General features: G+C 42.6%; 1 protein-coding gene across 5 annotated transcripts in view; it reads right to left on the reverse strand.

The window, feature by feature from the left end:
* Nucleotides 1–16752, reverse strand: part of NNT (nicotinamide nucleotide transhydrogenase) — a 97595-nt gene extending 80843 nt beyond the window's left edge. Inside the window, exons 1-4 of one of the 5 annotated variants that reach the window (XM_066378035.1) lie at nucleotides 16732–16752; nucleotides 12040–12243; nucleotides 7346–7575; nucleotides 4442–4659 (exon numbers count right to left, since the gene is read on the reverse strand). In XM_066378035.1, the coding sequence (XP_066234132.1) occupies nucleotides 4442–4659; nucleotides 7346–7575; nucleotides 12040–12190 (599 nt within the window). In that variant the 5' untranslated portion in view covers nucleotides 12191–12243; nucleotides 16732–16752. The other 4 variants (XM_066378023.1, XM_066378006.1, XM_066377998.1 and 1 more) reach the window with 4 other exon arrangements.
* Between the last annotated feature and the right edge of the window lie 271 nt (nucleotides 16753–17023).

Consider the following 17023-nt stretch of genomic DNA (forward strand, 5'->3'; position numbering starts at 1 on the left):
TGAATAATCATCATAAGTTATCAACTACACTTTAATAGTCAAAGAGTGATAGCTAACATTATTTTATAGAGTACCTAGTATGTGTCAAAAACAGTTCGAAGTGTTATACATATACTTATGCCTTTAATCTTCACAACAATCGTATAGATAGGCACAATTATTATCTTCATTTTACAGGTGAGGAAACTGAGACACAAAGAGATAAAGAAACTTGCCCAAGTCCCTCTGCTAGGAAACCCTGGCATCCTGCCCTCAGAGGCCTGTTCTTATCCATGATACTCCTTGGCCTCTCTTATAACAAATACTGCAGAAGATCAGTGGTGATAAATAAAGGAATGAAGGAAAGACAAGAAAATGTTCACGATGATTTTGGAGGGGATGCTGGTACTATAGGTATTTTTGTTTTAGTTTATTATATTGTCCAAATTTTCTTTTTGGTGACTATATACTATTTATATTACAGGAGAGAAACTTGAAAATTTTAAAAATTAGATTAGCTATATGCTTGTTACATACTAAAATTCCAATTCCAAACTCAGAACAAAAAAAAAACCACACACACAAACAAAATACTTCCCTTGATCTCTAATGTCTGAAAGCATGAGCTTTTGGGACAGAGTGACCTTAGTTCAAGTCTATTCTACCAATGACTAGCTTTGTGGCCTTGAGCAAATAAATATCTTTAATTCTCCAATCCTCGGTTTCCTCGTGTATAAAGTGGGGACAAAAAAAAGAGCATTGCTGCCTGACCAGGTAGTGGCGCAGTGGATAGAGCATCGGACTGGGATGCAGAGGGCCCAGGTTCAAGACCCCGAGGTCGCCAGCTTGAGCATGGGCTCATCTGGTTTGAGCAAAAAGCTCACCAGCTTGGACCCAAGGTCGCTGGCTTGAGCAAGGGTTACTCGGTCTCCTGTGGCCCTACGGTCAAGGCACATATGAGAAAGTAATCAATGAACAACTAAGGTGCCACAACAAAAAACTAATGATTGATGCTTCTCATCTCTCTGTTCCTGTCTGTCTGTCCCTCTCTATCCCTCTCTCTATCTCTGTAAAAAAAAAAAAAAGCATTGCCTATGAGAGAATTCAGGTAACACACCTAAAGACTGTCAAAATAAGCGTTTGGTAAATATCAGTGTCTTTAGCTAAAGAAACATGCTATGCAACAAAAAACTAGTACAGTATACCATCTTTTCTTTAACAGCATGTTTTTAACACATTCCACTAATCTCATTTTCATACCATTTTATACTCAAAAGGCACTGTTGCACATTATCATCCTGTAAGACTATCTTAAATGATAAATGCAACTATTTAATGATAACCTCCACCTGCTAACTGACAATAAAACTTGTCCTTGATCATATTTTTGTAAAATATTTGACATAATAATTAGTGCAAAAGCATGTACTATTTTAAGTTAAATAGTATTAAAAGCAGGAAAATCATATTTTAGAGAGTACATGATTTCGTAGTCTATTTCTGAATCCAGTGATAGAAATTTGCAAAGAGCAAACATGAGTATGATTCAAAGGCCATGGTAAGAAATTAATGTTGAATTAATGTTTTAAAATATCAGTTGCTGGACTGAAAAAATAACAAAAATGAAGCTGATTACACAGGAAATGTACAAGAAAACGTTGATGGTGGCAGAAAAGGTAAAAGTGGGCCTGTTTTTGATGAGAGCCACAAACCTCAGAACGAATGTCAATGAACTGAAAGGACCGTGTCTTCAATGTAGTATGGCTGTGTGTGTGTGTGTGTGTGTGAGATACTTAGGCAGGAAATGATTCATCATATGTTGTGTGATAAGTACACTAAATGATTCACCTCACACTATGCCCTTTGCATATAAAAGCTCAGGATATTAGTAGTGATTCTCTAAATTGGTTCCATGGATGCCCAAGGGTTCAAATGCCTGCCAACCCTGGGGCCATCGTGGGTGGGACAGAGAACAGAGATATTTCCAGAAACCCCTCCATCCCTCAATTCAGCTAAGACCACTCAGCTCTTAGTGGATTTGCTTCTCTTGCCTCAATATTTCATTTGCTTAAAAGATTCTGCAGCTAAAAACTACTGGTCTCGAGGCTACTGATTATGATCACCTTTCTCAAATGTACATTTCACATGACAAAATCCACAGTACCCTTAAAAGTTTACATTGCACATTTTCTATATATAAATGTTTAAGTCCCTCAATGCATACCATAACCATTCTACAAACTAAATGAATATGGCAAAAATGTATTTTGTTCCTTGGCATATAATTTACATATCAAAAAACATCTTTACACTAACCATTTGCCATAAAACGTTAAGGACAACAAAATGTGTTTTCACCTTGACAGTTTTGTTTACTGCATCTCATTCACGTCCAAAGTGAATGGCAGACACGACACCCAAAGGAGACTGTGTGGCACACCTAAGACACACACCTGAGGACACCTGCAGCTCATGGGTCAGGCTGCATCCAGCTTATTCTTTTTCTCAAGTACTGTTTTTTTAAAAAAATATGTTCATTTGTTGGCACCTCATTCATTATCAGCAAATTCTCACTTCTAATAGCTTTCATGCTTCAAATCTAATTCAACTGGTTTCTTAGATGAGCTGGTTTCATAAGCATTGTCCTATTTCCAGATTTTCCCCACTCTCCAGGCAGAGTGAGCAACAGAGCGCACTCACAGAGCTATTCCCGTCCTTCCCCCGAGGCGGGCATGGGGACCAGTCAGGGCCCTGGTCCTCCGGGCAGACCGGCCCCAGGACCATGCTCCACAGGGCACCACTCCAGGTAACAGGCACTAACGCATTAGTGCTGAGCGGCAAGTGAAAAGAGGTTTGAGGACATACAGTATTTTTCACTCCCTAAGACGCAGTTTTTTTCCCCCAACAGTTGAGGGGAAAATGCCTGTGCATCTTATGGAGCAAAAAATATAGTATTTTATTAAATATTTTAACACACCATTTGGTTCAGAATATTTTTTTTTCTTATTTTCCTCCTTAAAACCCTAGGTGTGCCTTATGGTCAGGTGCGTCTTATGGAGCAAAAAATACAGTAGTTAGCCTTCAGTTAGCAACACAGTTTTGACATCAGGTAAAATTTCTTCAAGTGCAGACATTTCCCCTATTCCCTTAAATATTTTATGAATTTACTGAGGCAAAGCCTAACTAAAATGGTGACTCAGCTGATAGGCATGGTCTTAGCCAACATAGCCAATCACTTTTGACCTATAAAAACAGCAATGTATGTTAGCTAAGCTTATCATGGTAATCATTTCACAATATATACATGTATCAAATCACTATATTTACACCTTAAACTTATACAATGTTGTATGTCAATTATATCTCAGTAAAACTGGAAACAAAACTCAGCAATTTCAACAATTTACAAAATACAGTAAATTCCTCACACAAATAAACTGGAAGGAAAAACTACTCGCCTCCCACCCATGATGATTAGTACAACGGAGGACAAACATAAAGAACCATTTCCTTATTATTAGAATGATTAATGAAATTCAAATAAAATTTGTATATAAGAGTATTCTCTCAATGTTAAATCCCTGGTTTTGATCATTGCACTATGATTTGTAAGAATGTACTAGTTCATAGGGAATATATATACATGCACTGAAATATTTAGATGTAAGGAGCAGCATATCTGCAACTTACTCTCAAACAGTTCATTAAAAAATAATGTCTATGTATTGGGATAGACTGATAAAGCAAACATGTAAAATGATAACAGTTGGAAAATCTATGTAAAGAATATATGAGTTAGCCCTGGCCGGTTGGCTCAGCGGTAAAGCGTCGGCCTGGCGTGCGGGGGACCCGGGTTCAATTCTCGGCCAGGGCACATAGGAGAAGCGCCCATTTGCTTCTCCACACCCCCCCCCTCCTTCCTCTCTGTCTCTCTCTTCCCCTCCCGCAGCCAAGGCTCCATTGGAGCAAAGATGGCCCGGGTGCTGGGGATGGCTCCTTGGCCTCTGCCCCAGGCGCTAGAGTGGCTCTGGTCGCGGCAAAGCAATGCCCGGAGGGGCAGAGCATCGCCCCCTGGTGGGCAGAGCATCGCCCCTGGTGGGCGTGCCGGGTGGATCCCGGTCGGGCGCATGCGGGAGTCTGTCTGACTGTCTCTCCCCATTTCCAGCTTCAGAAAAATACAAAAAAAAAAGAAAAGAATATATGAGTTGTTTGTACTGGTCTTGCAACAATTTCATAATAAAAAGTAAAAAATAAATGCACTTTTACTATGAAAAAAAAAAAGAACCATTTCCTATCTCCTGAATGTGAAACATCAATCTTAAAAATAATTTACATGCACACTCAAAGGCTACAATCTCCAACAATTATGACAAGTAAAATCACTCTAAGGGAGAAGGGCCCAGTGAGCATGTTTCTGTAAGACCACTGTTCTCCTGTTCACCTGACACAGAAAAGAACCTACCCAGCAATGTTGGCCATGGAGCTTAGTGCGTCATATCCCTGAGCAATTGTGACTCTCGGTACCTGGTCCATTGCCAAAACCGTCGTTTTCCTTTGGGAAAGTTTATCTAGTAAGTCTGGATTTTGGGCTGGGTAAATAAAACTAATCAGTGTTCCCGATGTCTTTAAGAGTTCAGCTTCGTGGACATTTAATGTTGTGTTAACCATGGGGGCTCGCACCTGAGGAAAAAAGTGAAGTCGCCAATTAATCGTGAAGTCTGACCATGAACTAGAGAGCAGTAGAAAAAAATATGCAGGATCTACCTGTCCTCCCAAACCTATCTTCCCAAATCCTATCACTCTGGTAGGATTGAGAGGCAACAGAATACACAGGAAGTTGTGGTCATGTATCCAAAGATTCCATTCTTGCCAATTTTGACAAGTGCAGACATCTGGAGTGTTGAGAAGTTAAGAATATTATACACTAAAATCTCCTGGTCATGGGTATAGATATACATCACCTTAAAATTCCAGATGAGTATTTATAGATGAACACAATCAAAGGAATAGGTTGGCTGAACTGGGTTTAAGCAAAAAGCTACAATAAACTCTATTTTAAGAAGTGTCAAGTCAGTCAATGAATACACACTCCACTTGCTTGAAAGTTCCAAATGTCTGCATTTTAAAGCAAAAATTTTTAAATTCCATTTTTAAAGTATTTGAAAATGTGTTTTATACCCAAGTTTAAAATCAATCTTCAGAAAATTTATCTCCCAGTTCCCAGTAGTGCTTTTAGGCAAGTAAGCATAGGAAAACCCACTCTGGGACTTAAGTTCTAAAAGGGACCATAAACAAACACAGGGTCGATGCTTGAACTTCATAACATTTCATCTCAGCTTACCTCTGAGACCCCTTTATCTGTTACTTCCACTTCGGTTGTTGTGCTGGGGATGCGTGTGATTCCAGGTTCTGATCTTAATAATTAAGGCTCTCTGACAAGATCTATCTTTCCTCAGTGAGAATCGATAGTATAGACTTAATAAAAATTAAGAGGACAACTTTGAATTGATTCTACTGGCCCCTGTAGAATGCTCAGCCAAGATTGTTGGCATCTGAGTGAGTTAAGCCAAGAGAATGTCTCCTTGAAGGTTTGTGTTTTGTTTTGTTTTTTTTAGATTACTTAAATTCCTCACAATATTAACAAGCTTGACTCAAAAGAGTGGACCCAGAGTCAAGTAGTTTATTAATGCAAGTATAAAGTTTCTATATTACAATTTCCCAGTGCCTTTTAACATACCCACACACATTATAAAACTCTAAAAAGGGAATAGGTCATTTCCAAATCTTATGTGCATCCTTCTGAGCCTTTTTTTGTGAGAGCTCAAAAAGTGTTGATCCTTAAAACATACATTGGATTGGGTTATACTGATTTTTTTATTTTTCCTAAACTCTTTTACTCAACCAAGTTATGTCACCCAGTTATCTATACACCTAAATACTTTAACAAATTTTACTATTAATGTTCTATAGAAAAAAAATGCATGTGTGCCCTGACCTAAAGCATCATTCTGACATGCCAACATTGCAGGTTCAATCCTGAGTCAGGGCACATACAATACATAAATGTTCCACCAGTGAATACATAAATGAGTGGAACAACAAATTGATGTTTCTCTCATACTAAAAATTAATTTTAAAGATTGAAAAAAGAAAAAAAATGTGTTTGTGTCTTCTTTAAGAACTACTATTTACAACCCTATTAAGATAATCAGTAGACTTTATTTATGTTAAAAAAAAAAAAGAAAGAAAGAAAGAAAGTGCCTGACCAGGTAGGTGGTGGCGCAGTGGATAGAGCGTTGGACTGGGATGCAGAGGACCCAGGTTCGAGACCCCGAGGTCGCCAGCTTGAGCGTAGGTTCATCTGGTTTGAGCAAAAGCTCACCAGCTTGGACCCAAGGTCGCTGGCTCGAGCAAGGGGTTATTCAGTTGCTGAAGGCCCGTGGTCAAGGCACATATGAGAAAGCAATCAATGAACTACTAAGGTCTCGCAACGAAAAACTGGTGATTGATGCTTCTCATCTCTCTCCATTCCTGTCTGTCTGTCCCTGTATATCCCTCTCTCTGACTCTCTCTGTCCCTGTAAAAAAAAAAAAAAAAAAAAAAAAAAAAGTGATTGATTCCTGAGAAGTTAGCACAGAAAAAGGCTGATCTTTCCCCAAAAAAGTAAGGAGTGTATTTTAACCTGATAACTATGCTTATAAAATCCATACTAACCTGTCTGCCTTGATTGCAGAAGGCTTGGGATTGAAATTAATTTTCAACTCTAATAATTACCTATGCTAGACGTGTGATACTGTCTCTCTTCCTTTCCCTGTGTGATTTTTTACTTCCGATCCCCCGCTCAAGTTCTTTGGCATATAGATTTCTATTACACATTGAGACCTTTTATTAAGACAGGCTACTCGCCACTCAGGCCAATGCTGCTTTCTCCAGAACAGTCCTGCCCTTTCTAAAAATAGCACTGATGTCATTTAAAACCACTGTTCCTCCAGAAGATCACTGTACATTCAGTCCCAGGAGGAGTTCCATGATTTCTTTCTATTTTAGTGGCAGTTAAATACTCACCTGTGGGCATTTTGGGTACATAGGAACCATGGAGTGCAAATTTCCCCTAGCCAATTAAAAGGGAATTTCCACATAGCAAATGCAAAGCAGAAGATCACTTTTTTTTTCTTCTCATGGTTCAACACAGATCACATGGCCTGAACATGAAGAACAGTCACAACATGCAATTGTTTCTTTGAGAAAAAGCCATCATTTGAAAATAAGAAAAGTGGTAACAATATACAGAGTCAGTTAATTTTTCTACGAAAAGATTTTGAAAAGTCAGCATGCCACAACAAGAGGGAGGGAAAGGAATAATTACTTTGACCACCAAATCAGAGGCCAGCACTTCCTTGGTTCCTTGGATCTGGGCACCTGCTGCTCTGTAGTGATCATCTGAGAACTTGGAAGCTTCACCAGCGCCAGACTCCACGATGACGTTGAAACCCTGCTTGACCAAGGCCTGAACGCCAGCGGGGGACAGTGCCACTCTCCTCTCATTTTGGAAAATTTCCTTGGGGACCCCAACAGTCAGTTGCTTATATGGAATGCCTACAAACAAAGCCAAAAAAAGAAAAGAAAAAAAAAAACCCACAGGGCTTCAATAACTGAGTTCAGAAAATAGATACAGGAAATCTGCTCGAAATAGACTATACATACAAGTCCGTGTTCAAAATGAGGTTCCTGATTCAGAATGATAATTCTTTGACCTTTACCTTTTTTTTAATAAATAAAAAGTTTGTAGGTCTACTCTCCTGAAAATTCTAAACATTTTATTTTAAAAAAAAATGGCTCTCTTCAAGGCACAGAACTAGCTTAGTTTATTCTTACAAAGAAATGGGATGAGAGACCACTCAACATGCTGGCTCCACTCGTCACATTAGCCCTCTTGGATCGATGGTCTCCTTGTTCTAACTTTTAAAAAAGACAGAGGAGTAATTAACTGTTTTGAAGAACATTCCTATGTTAGACACCCAAGGTCATCTTCCTGACAATACTGCGGCAATATCGCATAGATTTCCAAGTGATCTATCCTGAGACCTTACATTCTTAGCTGCAACTAATTAGACCAGAGATCAGCAGCTGGGTCAATGAAAACGAACTACAGGCCATCCGTGAAAAAAACCAGCAGCTTCTGAGTGACTCACACAGGAGTGTTGCTAGGGGTGACTCTCTGTTGGCCAGCTGCTACGAACCCCATCAGGTTCTCCCTCACGGAGTCTGAAGGGAGACCCACAGAAAAGACAGAGTAGAACAGCACAGCAGCGATCGGTAAGCACAGTCACAGGCTAACCAGCGGGAGGTCAGCAGGCAGCGGTTGTAGGTGCATCAGCAGCGGGGATGCACATGGAGATGGGTCAGAGCTGTGAATCCAGAGTAACATCCCACTTCTCCAAGAAGGAGATGAAGCATTTCCTGGGCTCCCATACTTCCCGAGAGTCCTTACAATAAGCGCTCATCATAAAATATAACCTGATGTGATTCTATTCCTAGCAACTCAAAACAGCTGTGCAATACAGACTTAAAGTATTTATACACGGTTTAGACCAGCTTTACCTGAAGTACATTAGTTTCTTCTGTTCTTTTAATCAACCAGTGGGTATAAATGGATTTTGTTTTAATAAAAAGAATTTGCTTCTATATAAGTTTTATTAAAGTTCAGAAAATCCAGCAACATAACTCTGAATATATATAATAAAAAATAAATCAAATTGGTTCTATGAAGTAACTTATTAAGATCTTAGAGAGCTTATGTTAACCTAAACATATCTGCAGTTAAACACAGTCTTAGATCCCACCCCACTAAAACAGTAGTAATGGAAAGTAAACTCAAGGCAAATATATGCTGAATCTTACACTACACTTGAAGGAGAGGGAAATAATAAAAATCTGGCAAATATTTTGGATTGATGTGAAAAGTTAAATCACATATGCTTATCTAGAGTTCACTTATCTAACAATCACTGATTATCTAAGCCCCATATACCATATAGCTCAACGAAGATATCAAAGACAATTGAAATCACATCCAAGGATGTTAAAATCCATGTGTTCATGATGACACTCAAAAAAATAAGTGTTTTGTAAAAGCTTCATTGGTCAACTTTGGAAGAAGAAATGTGTGGTCTCCCAAAGATATCCAAGTCATAATCTTCAGAACCTGTGATCATATTACTATACATGGCAAAGGAGAACTAAGGTCGCAGATAAAATTAAGGTTGCTAATCAGATGATCTTGAAATAGGGAGATTATCCTGAATTTGCAGGGTGGGCTCAATGTAATCACAAGGTCCTTATGTGTGAAAAAAGGGGACAGAAGAGTCAAAGTCAACGAGTAATCTGAAAATGCTATGCTGTTGGCTTTGAAGATGGAGGACATGGCCATAAACCAAGAAGTGCAGGCAGAGTCCAGAAACTGGACGAAGCAAGGACACAGACTCTCCCCAAGGACCTCCCGATGGAACACAGCCCTGCCGGCATCTCGATTTAGCCCAGTGGGAGCCATTGCAGACTCTGGCTTCCGGAAGTATATGGCAATAAATCTGTGTTGTAGGAAGCCAGTAAGAGTATAATCCTATGTTGCAGCTGGAATGGACACATAAGAGAACCAACTGATCATTAGCAAAACCAGTAAATCATGGGGGGGAAAAAATCAAACATTTATCCCACCTTTCTAGTACTAGCTCAGGGTAACTAAATAACAGAGGGGACGTTTATTTTTTTAATAGAAATATTCTAGCTAATAAACAATGATAGCATAATAGAATATCACTGATTTAAAACTCTTGATGAACACGTGCATTTAGTTAATAATCTCCGTTCAAATGGCTGCTATAGCCTTGGAGTGAGAAACTGGCAGGAACTTCACCAGTGATCAATCACACTGATGACATCTACGCTCTCGGACTACCCTTCTTGATATAACGCAATAGAACACACATGGCGGCTCCTAGGAAGTATTCTTGCCAAAAATAATCAAACCTGACTCTGATCCAGCTAGACCCAGCTAACTGTTACAGAAAATGCAAGGTACAGAGAAACTGGCTGAATAATGCCAAGGGAATTCAGTCCGGCACACCTAGATTGTGAGAAATTCTACAAGACAACACCTAAATTCTTCAACGAATAAATTAAAAAGAAAAAAAGAGGAGGAAAATATATAGATTAAAAGAGACCTTAAGACACAGCAAGCAAATACAACATGTAGACCCCGTTTGGCTCATTATTTGAATAAAGCAACTGTAAAAAAAAAAGAGAAATTAATAAAGTTTAAAAGTTGAGAAAATATAAACACTGACGAACTGCTTTTCATGCTTTTTGATATGATAATCAAATTGTGATTTTATTAAAAAAAATAAAATCCTTATCTTTTAAACAGTCCAGAATCAGAAATTAACAAAAAATAAGTAAAGTCTTATACATAACCAACATAGAGGTCTTGATGTCTGTGCATATACTCAGAAGGACAGCTACCATGTCCTCAATGCACTTACTTTTATTTTATACCCAATTTTATCACACTGGATAGCTGGCTAGAAAACTTTGTTTTAAAACTCTGAAGATCAAGTTGAGGACTCTCAGGGGCAGGCCCCTGCCGATGGTGACTTGTCATGTGAGAACAAGAAAAGAGGCTGTGAAATCTATTAAAGGCAGACAGGAGGATTCAGAAAGTCTAGGAGTTCAGGGGTCCTTGATGCACAAGCTATCCTACAAATTTTGATGTGAAAGGGCATTATTTTATGTGGCGAAGACTGGTTGTCCCAGATGTTCCTCCACCTTAGAAACTGAATGCCACTTCGAGTTGGAATAAAAGACTTCACTGTCCAAGTCTCCCCTTCAGCTATCTATGGCCACAGGTCTAAGCTCTGGCCAGGCATGGCTTGTGGACCACGGAAAGGCCTCAGCTCCTACTCTGTATGAGCTAGGGAGCGAGTGGCAAATTCTGAGTGGAAGAGTGACATGTTCTTTCATTTTAAAGATTATTCTCACTGTCATATACAGAACAGACTCAAGGGGGAGAGAGGTAGACATTGTAGAGATCATTTCAAAGATCACTGACAAATGATGGTGGCTTGGACCATGAATGATCACAATGGTGACAGTCAGAAGAGGACAGATTCTCTGCATCCCAGTTTGACACTCTATCCACTGCGCCACCGCCTGGTCAGGCGAGGACAGATTCTCGATACAAGGTAGAGCTGACCTGAGGATCTAGGGTGACTCCAAGGTTTCTGACCCAGGCAACTGAGATGAAGCTGCCATACAGATGAATTCATACACTTAGTTCCTCTTTTTTTTTTTTTTTTTTTTTTCCTGAAGTGAGAAGCGGGGCGGCAGAGAGACAGACTCCCGCATGTGCCCAACCGGGATCCACCCAGCATGACCACCAGGGGGCGATGCTCTGCCCATCTGGGGCAGTGCTCCCTTGTGGCTGGAGCCATTCTAGAGCCTGACGCGGAGGCCATGAAGCCATCCTCAGCATCCGGGCCAACTTTGCTCCAATGGAGCCTTGGCTTCAGGAGGGGAAGAGAGAGAGAGGAAGAAGGGGAAGAGTGGACAAGCATATGGGTGCTTCTCCTGTGTGCCCTGACTAGGAATCGAACCCAGAACTTCCACACACTGGGCTGACACTCTACCGCTGAGCCAACCGGCCAGGCCCTAGTTTCTAATTCTTGAGCACAGATGAGCCACACAGTTCTCCAGTGCAACTAGGAAAGAGAAACAGCTATTTAGGAGGAGCGGTTACTATGAAACGGTGCTTTCCAGGGTTCAACTCCACTGGTTATCCTTTTCCTTTTTCCATTATCTTTTCTTCTCCGTTTGTACTGACAATCTGGAACTTCTATATGTGGGAAAAGTAAGAAAGTACCCACTGGGTCTTTTTATTTAAAATGACCACTCACAAGCACGAAGCTGTAAAACTGCATCACTTTTCCTTTTATCAATCACACCAGGGGATTTATTAGCTCTCATGACTTGAGGGCTCGCTGCACAAACAAAGAAGTGAAAATTTACCTGATTTTGCAGGGGATTTACACCACAGCGCCTGATGAGTATGAAATGTTCGTAAAAACTCCTTCTTCCCAGGCAGAACCTTACAGGATCCCAAATTGCTAAGTAAAGGGCACGAACAGCCAGTCACCACCGTCTTCAGCAGGTTCGCCATGTTTGTACGAGTTCCCAACTTTCCAAATCCCCAATTTTCTTGAAGCTAAATCACTAAGAGAAAGGAGAATAAAATATTTTGTCTTTGGAACAGCAAAAACATAAAAACATACTAATCCAAAGGGTTTGGAATAGAACGGTGACATGCAGGCATCTACAATAAATGTCTTTGCCAAATCTTTGAATAACGAAAGATGCTTCAAAAGTTTGTTTCCAATTCAGGTGTTTAAAACTCAAAATTCATTTTCCCACTTAAATTGTAGCTATAAACTCACTATTCAATTCGGAGCCTCGATGGCATAAGTCTACTTGATCCTTAATGTAGCTAGAGAGTTAAAAAAAGAAAATTGCTATGGAGTCCATCCCATCTTACCATGAAAGTTATTTCTAAGACAGCATGTTCAGGAAAAATTGCGTATAATCAAAGTTACCCTTGAATGTCCCCTAAATTGTCTAAAATACTGTGTAGTGAAGTAGTAACTTGTTTAGACGCCATGCTGCACATAAATAAAACACAGCATCCTATTCAGTATGGCAGGATGCTCACCCTGTGAGAACCCTCGACCTGACACCAAATGAGCACAAGACTCACGTCTGCCGGGAAAATCAAACATGCACAGGATATGGCTCCAATAAAATAAAATAAAATAAAAAAACAGAAAAAATCCAGTTTGTGCTTGCAGATTTGGATGTGAGTAGGGGCTCTTCTGTCGGTGGTCCTCACAAGTGGCCACTTCTTGCCAGCTCTAACCAGGCTCGGGGAAGTGTCATTGACCTCTGCTGTTATTGACCTGGGTTTCAGTGGCTACCTCCACTGCTCCATAGCAGATCCCCAGGGATTCACGGAAGTCCCCCACATCATTCCCAGCATTCCCAATGTTCCCCATCCTTACTTTCTTTCCTTTCAAATTGGGAAGCAGAGGACCTAGAACTCTACCAGTCAAGCTGACCCCATCAATTGTGCCCTTAGCTCCCGCCCATTACGTGGGCCCCTGCAGAGCCCAGGACCCAATCCTAGCAGACTCCACAAACATTCTTCCAGCCTGCAGAGGAAGAAGGGCCTGGCTCGTTTTTAATTCCACAGCTGCTGCTGCAACTTCCTGCAAATACCGGAAAGCAACACTGAGAATGGAAATCCTCAGTCCAGGTGATGCTGATTGTTAAGATGCCCTTTAATTCAACAACCATGTACAGAGGCACAGCCACGAGGAGCACCTGAAGAATCAAAGTAGAATGGGTCACATGGCTCAAAGATAAGAAAAATCAACAAGTAATAACACTACAAAGCAGAGTAAGGCGAGTCCAAGGTTCTTGGAGGGATCAAAGGAGATCATGTCCTCCCATAAGACTCAAAAAGGAAGGCATTTGAGATGGAGAGAGCAATATGAATGAGAGCTAAGGCAGAGGGAGCATGCAAGATGTGTTCAGGCAAGCAATCAAAAATGTATATGAATAACTCTTTGCATTTGAATAGAGAGTTTTATATTTTCAAAATGTTTCCACATACGTCATTTCATTTCAGTCCTAAAGCGTTCCTGAGCCCCAGAAATACTCTCCTCATTCATTCATTCGTAAGTCACTTCTACGGCTATTTATGGCTGAGCATGGAGAGCAAATGAGTTCAATCCTCAGCCACTCAATCTAAAACATTCCTCAAATCTATGCCAAGAACCAAGGGGGATACAAAGATATATAAAAGATAATTCTTGCCTTGAGGGAGATTTTTCCCAACCATTACCAATGATCTAGTCCTCTCCTAATCTTCCCACTCACCCCAGCTCCCCAACAACCACCATCCTCTGGGGCTGACAAGGCTTACCCAGACCGCACTGGTGAAAAACACAAAGCTAGCTATGAAAGAGCCTGAGTATTGTCTAAGTCTGTCACTTGCTGTTTGACCTGGATCTGTGCCTCGGTCTGCTCCTCCATAAAAGGAGCGCAGGAAAGACTCTGCTAGGCTCTAGAAACTTCATGATGGATGAGATTTCGCAGTGCTTTAAAGCTGAAGTCCTACTTCATGGCCTGAAGTCTGGAAACTTTGAGCTGCCTACTTGGAAAATGGTAACTAAATGTTTAGCAGAACCCCTGGTATCAGTCGTCAATAGGGCCAAAGCCCTCAGAGGTCAACTTCTCCCAAAATTCCACTTGATTCAACTTATGAACACACAGTATAGTCAGTGGTCAAGAGCAATTTATTGTCAAGAGTAGTCCCTATCACTTAGCCTAAATCAAAGACAAATGACCCTGAAAGACATTTAGAGAATATTTGAACCATGTTATCATAGGCTGCTACTTGTTACTAAAAGACAGTATTCCATCGTAATTGTTACATTTCCCCTTATCTTTACTTTAAAGCTCTCTGCTGTTTTATTATCCATGTGCTTAAATGGCTTCCAAGCAATGGGGGAAAACAATTCAAAATGGGGGGGGGGGGGTAGTACGGTATTCAGATGGCCCTTTAATGTAAGCTGTTTGGGTAACTGTCTCCCCTAACAGATACTAAAATCCTTGAGGGCAAGCACCTGAGAGGACAGCAGAGAGGCTATACAGCATGAACTGTGGACTGGAAGCCCCACTCCATAATATATTGGCTGTGTGACCTTGGCAAGTCAGTTGCTTAACATCTTAGTCCCCAATTTCCTCATCTTTAAAATGGAAATATAATAGCACCTACCTTGTAGGCTTGTGAGAAATAAAAGGATACAATATCTCTATGGCTAGTATTATTCACTCTGGTATTAACTCTGGCCCAGTGCTCTGCACAAAATAGAGGAAATCAACAAGTACTTTTTGACCGAATCCCTGAATAACCCGGACTAGGCAACCTGAAGCCTGGGTATCTATGGAGTTTCAGGAAATTTGGTTTGAAAATGAAATGCTGTGTAGCCTTGTGGAAAACTAATTCCATCAGCAAAAGTAAGCAGTCTGGGCACAGTTGTTGATAAGAAAGTAATCTTAAATTGCCCATTCAATAAAAAACAAACAAGCAAACAAAAAAAGGCCTAGGTTTGCAAGTTACAGGGGAGTGATGGAGAAAGGGGGCACATTTTAATAAAAATCGCCACGCGAGCCCTACCTGTTCGAATAGAGCCTGTCCTTACAAGAGTCCTTAAAACAGATCACTTAAGGACTGCCCAGCATCACAGGGCGAATAAAGGACGCCTGCGCGCGTAAACAAGCCGTGCCTTTAAAGCGACCAACCAAGGACGCAATACCCTACAGAAGTTTAGAGTGGCAGGCAGCGTGACTTCGCCCAAACCCACGGTAACTTGCTAGGCAACTAACTGCTACCGGCTGGCATCGGCCCGGGACCGCTATTTATAACCTTCTCCAGAAGCCCATTGGCCGAGGCTGTCTAATGTCATTCCGCCCCCAAGTTCGAATCCCCCCCTGCCCCTCGCCGACTCTTCCCCCCTCGCCAGCCCGGACCCACTCTCAAAGGTCTGCCTGGACCACCACCAGCCCGCCCCGACAGACACAACTTTCCTTCGCCACCTCCTATGTCTCCAGCCAATCACCCACACTGAATCCCGTCACGGTCCCAACACAGTTTCGGGGCGTCCAACTGCCACCTCTCTTGGTGCACCCCTACCAAGAGTCCTCTATGACCACCCATCCTCCTCCCATCTTGTGGGCCGAAATGATTCCGTACAACCCCTACCGTTGCATCCCCCTCCCCCCAAGACCCCAAGACCTGTACCTGCACAGCTGCCGCCTTGCGTCCTGCTCTCTGCCGGGACCCAGTTCCCGAATCCACCGACCCAGCAAGAGAGGGAGCCCCGCAGGCACGGCTCTCCTTCCCCGCCCAAGCCGCGGGCCGGCGGGTGACGGGGTCCCTGCCGACCCCGCCCACTTCTCCTTGACAGGTCTCCTTCCCCGCGGGGCCCCGATTGTCGCCGCGAGCCCCGCGCGCCGACCCCAGCGGCGTTCCTGCCCCAGCTGCGCCCTAGGCGCGCGCCCGCGCCGCCACGCTCACCTCGCTGGGCGGCCGGACTGTCGCGGGGTTTGTTCAGGGGACCGCGAGGGGACGCGGCGCTGGCTGCCCCGGGCTCGGGCCCCGCGCCGCTGAGCCTCCAACCCGGAAGGACAGCCCCAACCCGGCAGCGGCAGCCACGTGACGGCGACGCAGCCCCCACCCTGGCCCCATGCCCCCTCCCCGTCCACCCGGCCTCTCGCCCGGCCCTCTCCGCCAGCCGCCCGCCCGCCCGCCTGCCCTCTGTCCGAACCGCAAAGCGCCCTCACCAATGCCCCCTCTGAGTGCCCAGGCCAGGCACTCCAAAGAACCCCGCTCTGTCCTCGGTGGCAGCCGAAACCTCTTTGTCTCGGCTCGCCCCTGCGGCCCCCCGCCCCGCCTCCGCGCTTTCCCTGGGCCCGTCGTTGTCAATCAAACCCGCTGCCAACCCCGGGAGCTGGAGTTTTCAGGGCTACGTTTGATCTGACTCCCCAGAGAGCCAGTTACAAAGTGTGATTTCCTCTCTAGTGTCCCACCAGAACAAATAAGAGGATAATATAACTCCACTCTGGGTACCTGACTTTCCTTACCGCTCTAGGAAAAATCAGAATCTCTAACGGGAGGACCAAAAAGAAAGTGGGAAGGAAGCCAGGGGGTGGTGAGGGCGGGAATGGGGGCGTTGTTTGCCCCTTCTGGCCAGAGAGATTGGAGTTAAAAGTTCCTGGGAAAGATACCAGGGCCCGGAAATTAACACACATATGGACACTTGTCTCTCAGAGAAAGCCGTTTGCTAATGTTAGTATTAATACCCAGAGGTTGGAGAGTGCCCTTGGTGCATGTTAAGTGGCCTAACCGACCCTAGGCTGATTTCAACAAAACTAT

The sequence above is a fragment of the Saccopteryx leptura genome, chromosome 1 (genome assembly GCF_036850995.1).
Source record: "Saccopteryx leptura isolate mSacLep1 chromosome 1, mSacLep1_pri_phased_curated, whole genome shotgun sequence".
Lineage (NCBI taxonomy): Eukaryota > Metazoa > Chordata > Mammalia > Chiroptera > Emballonuridae > Saccopteryx > Saccopteryx leptura.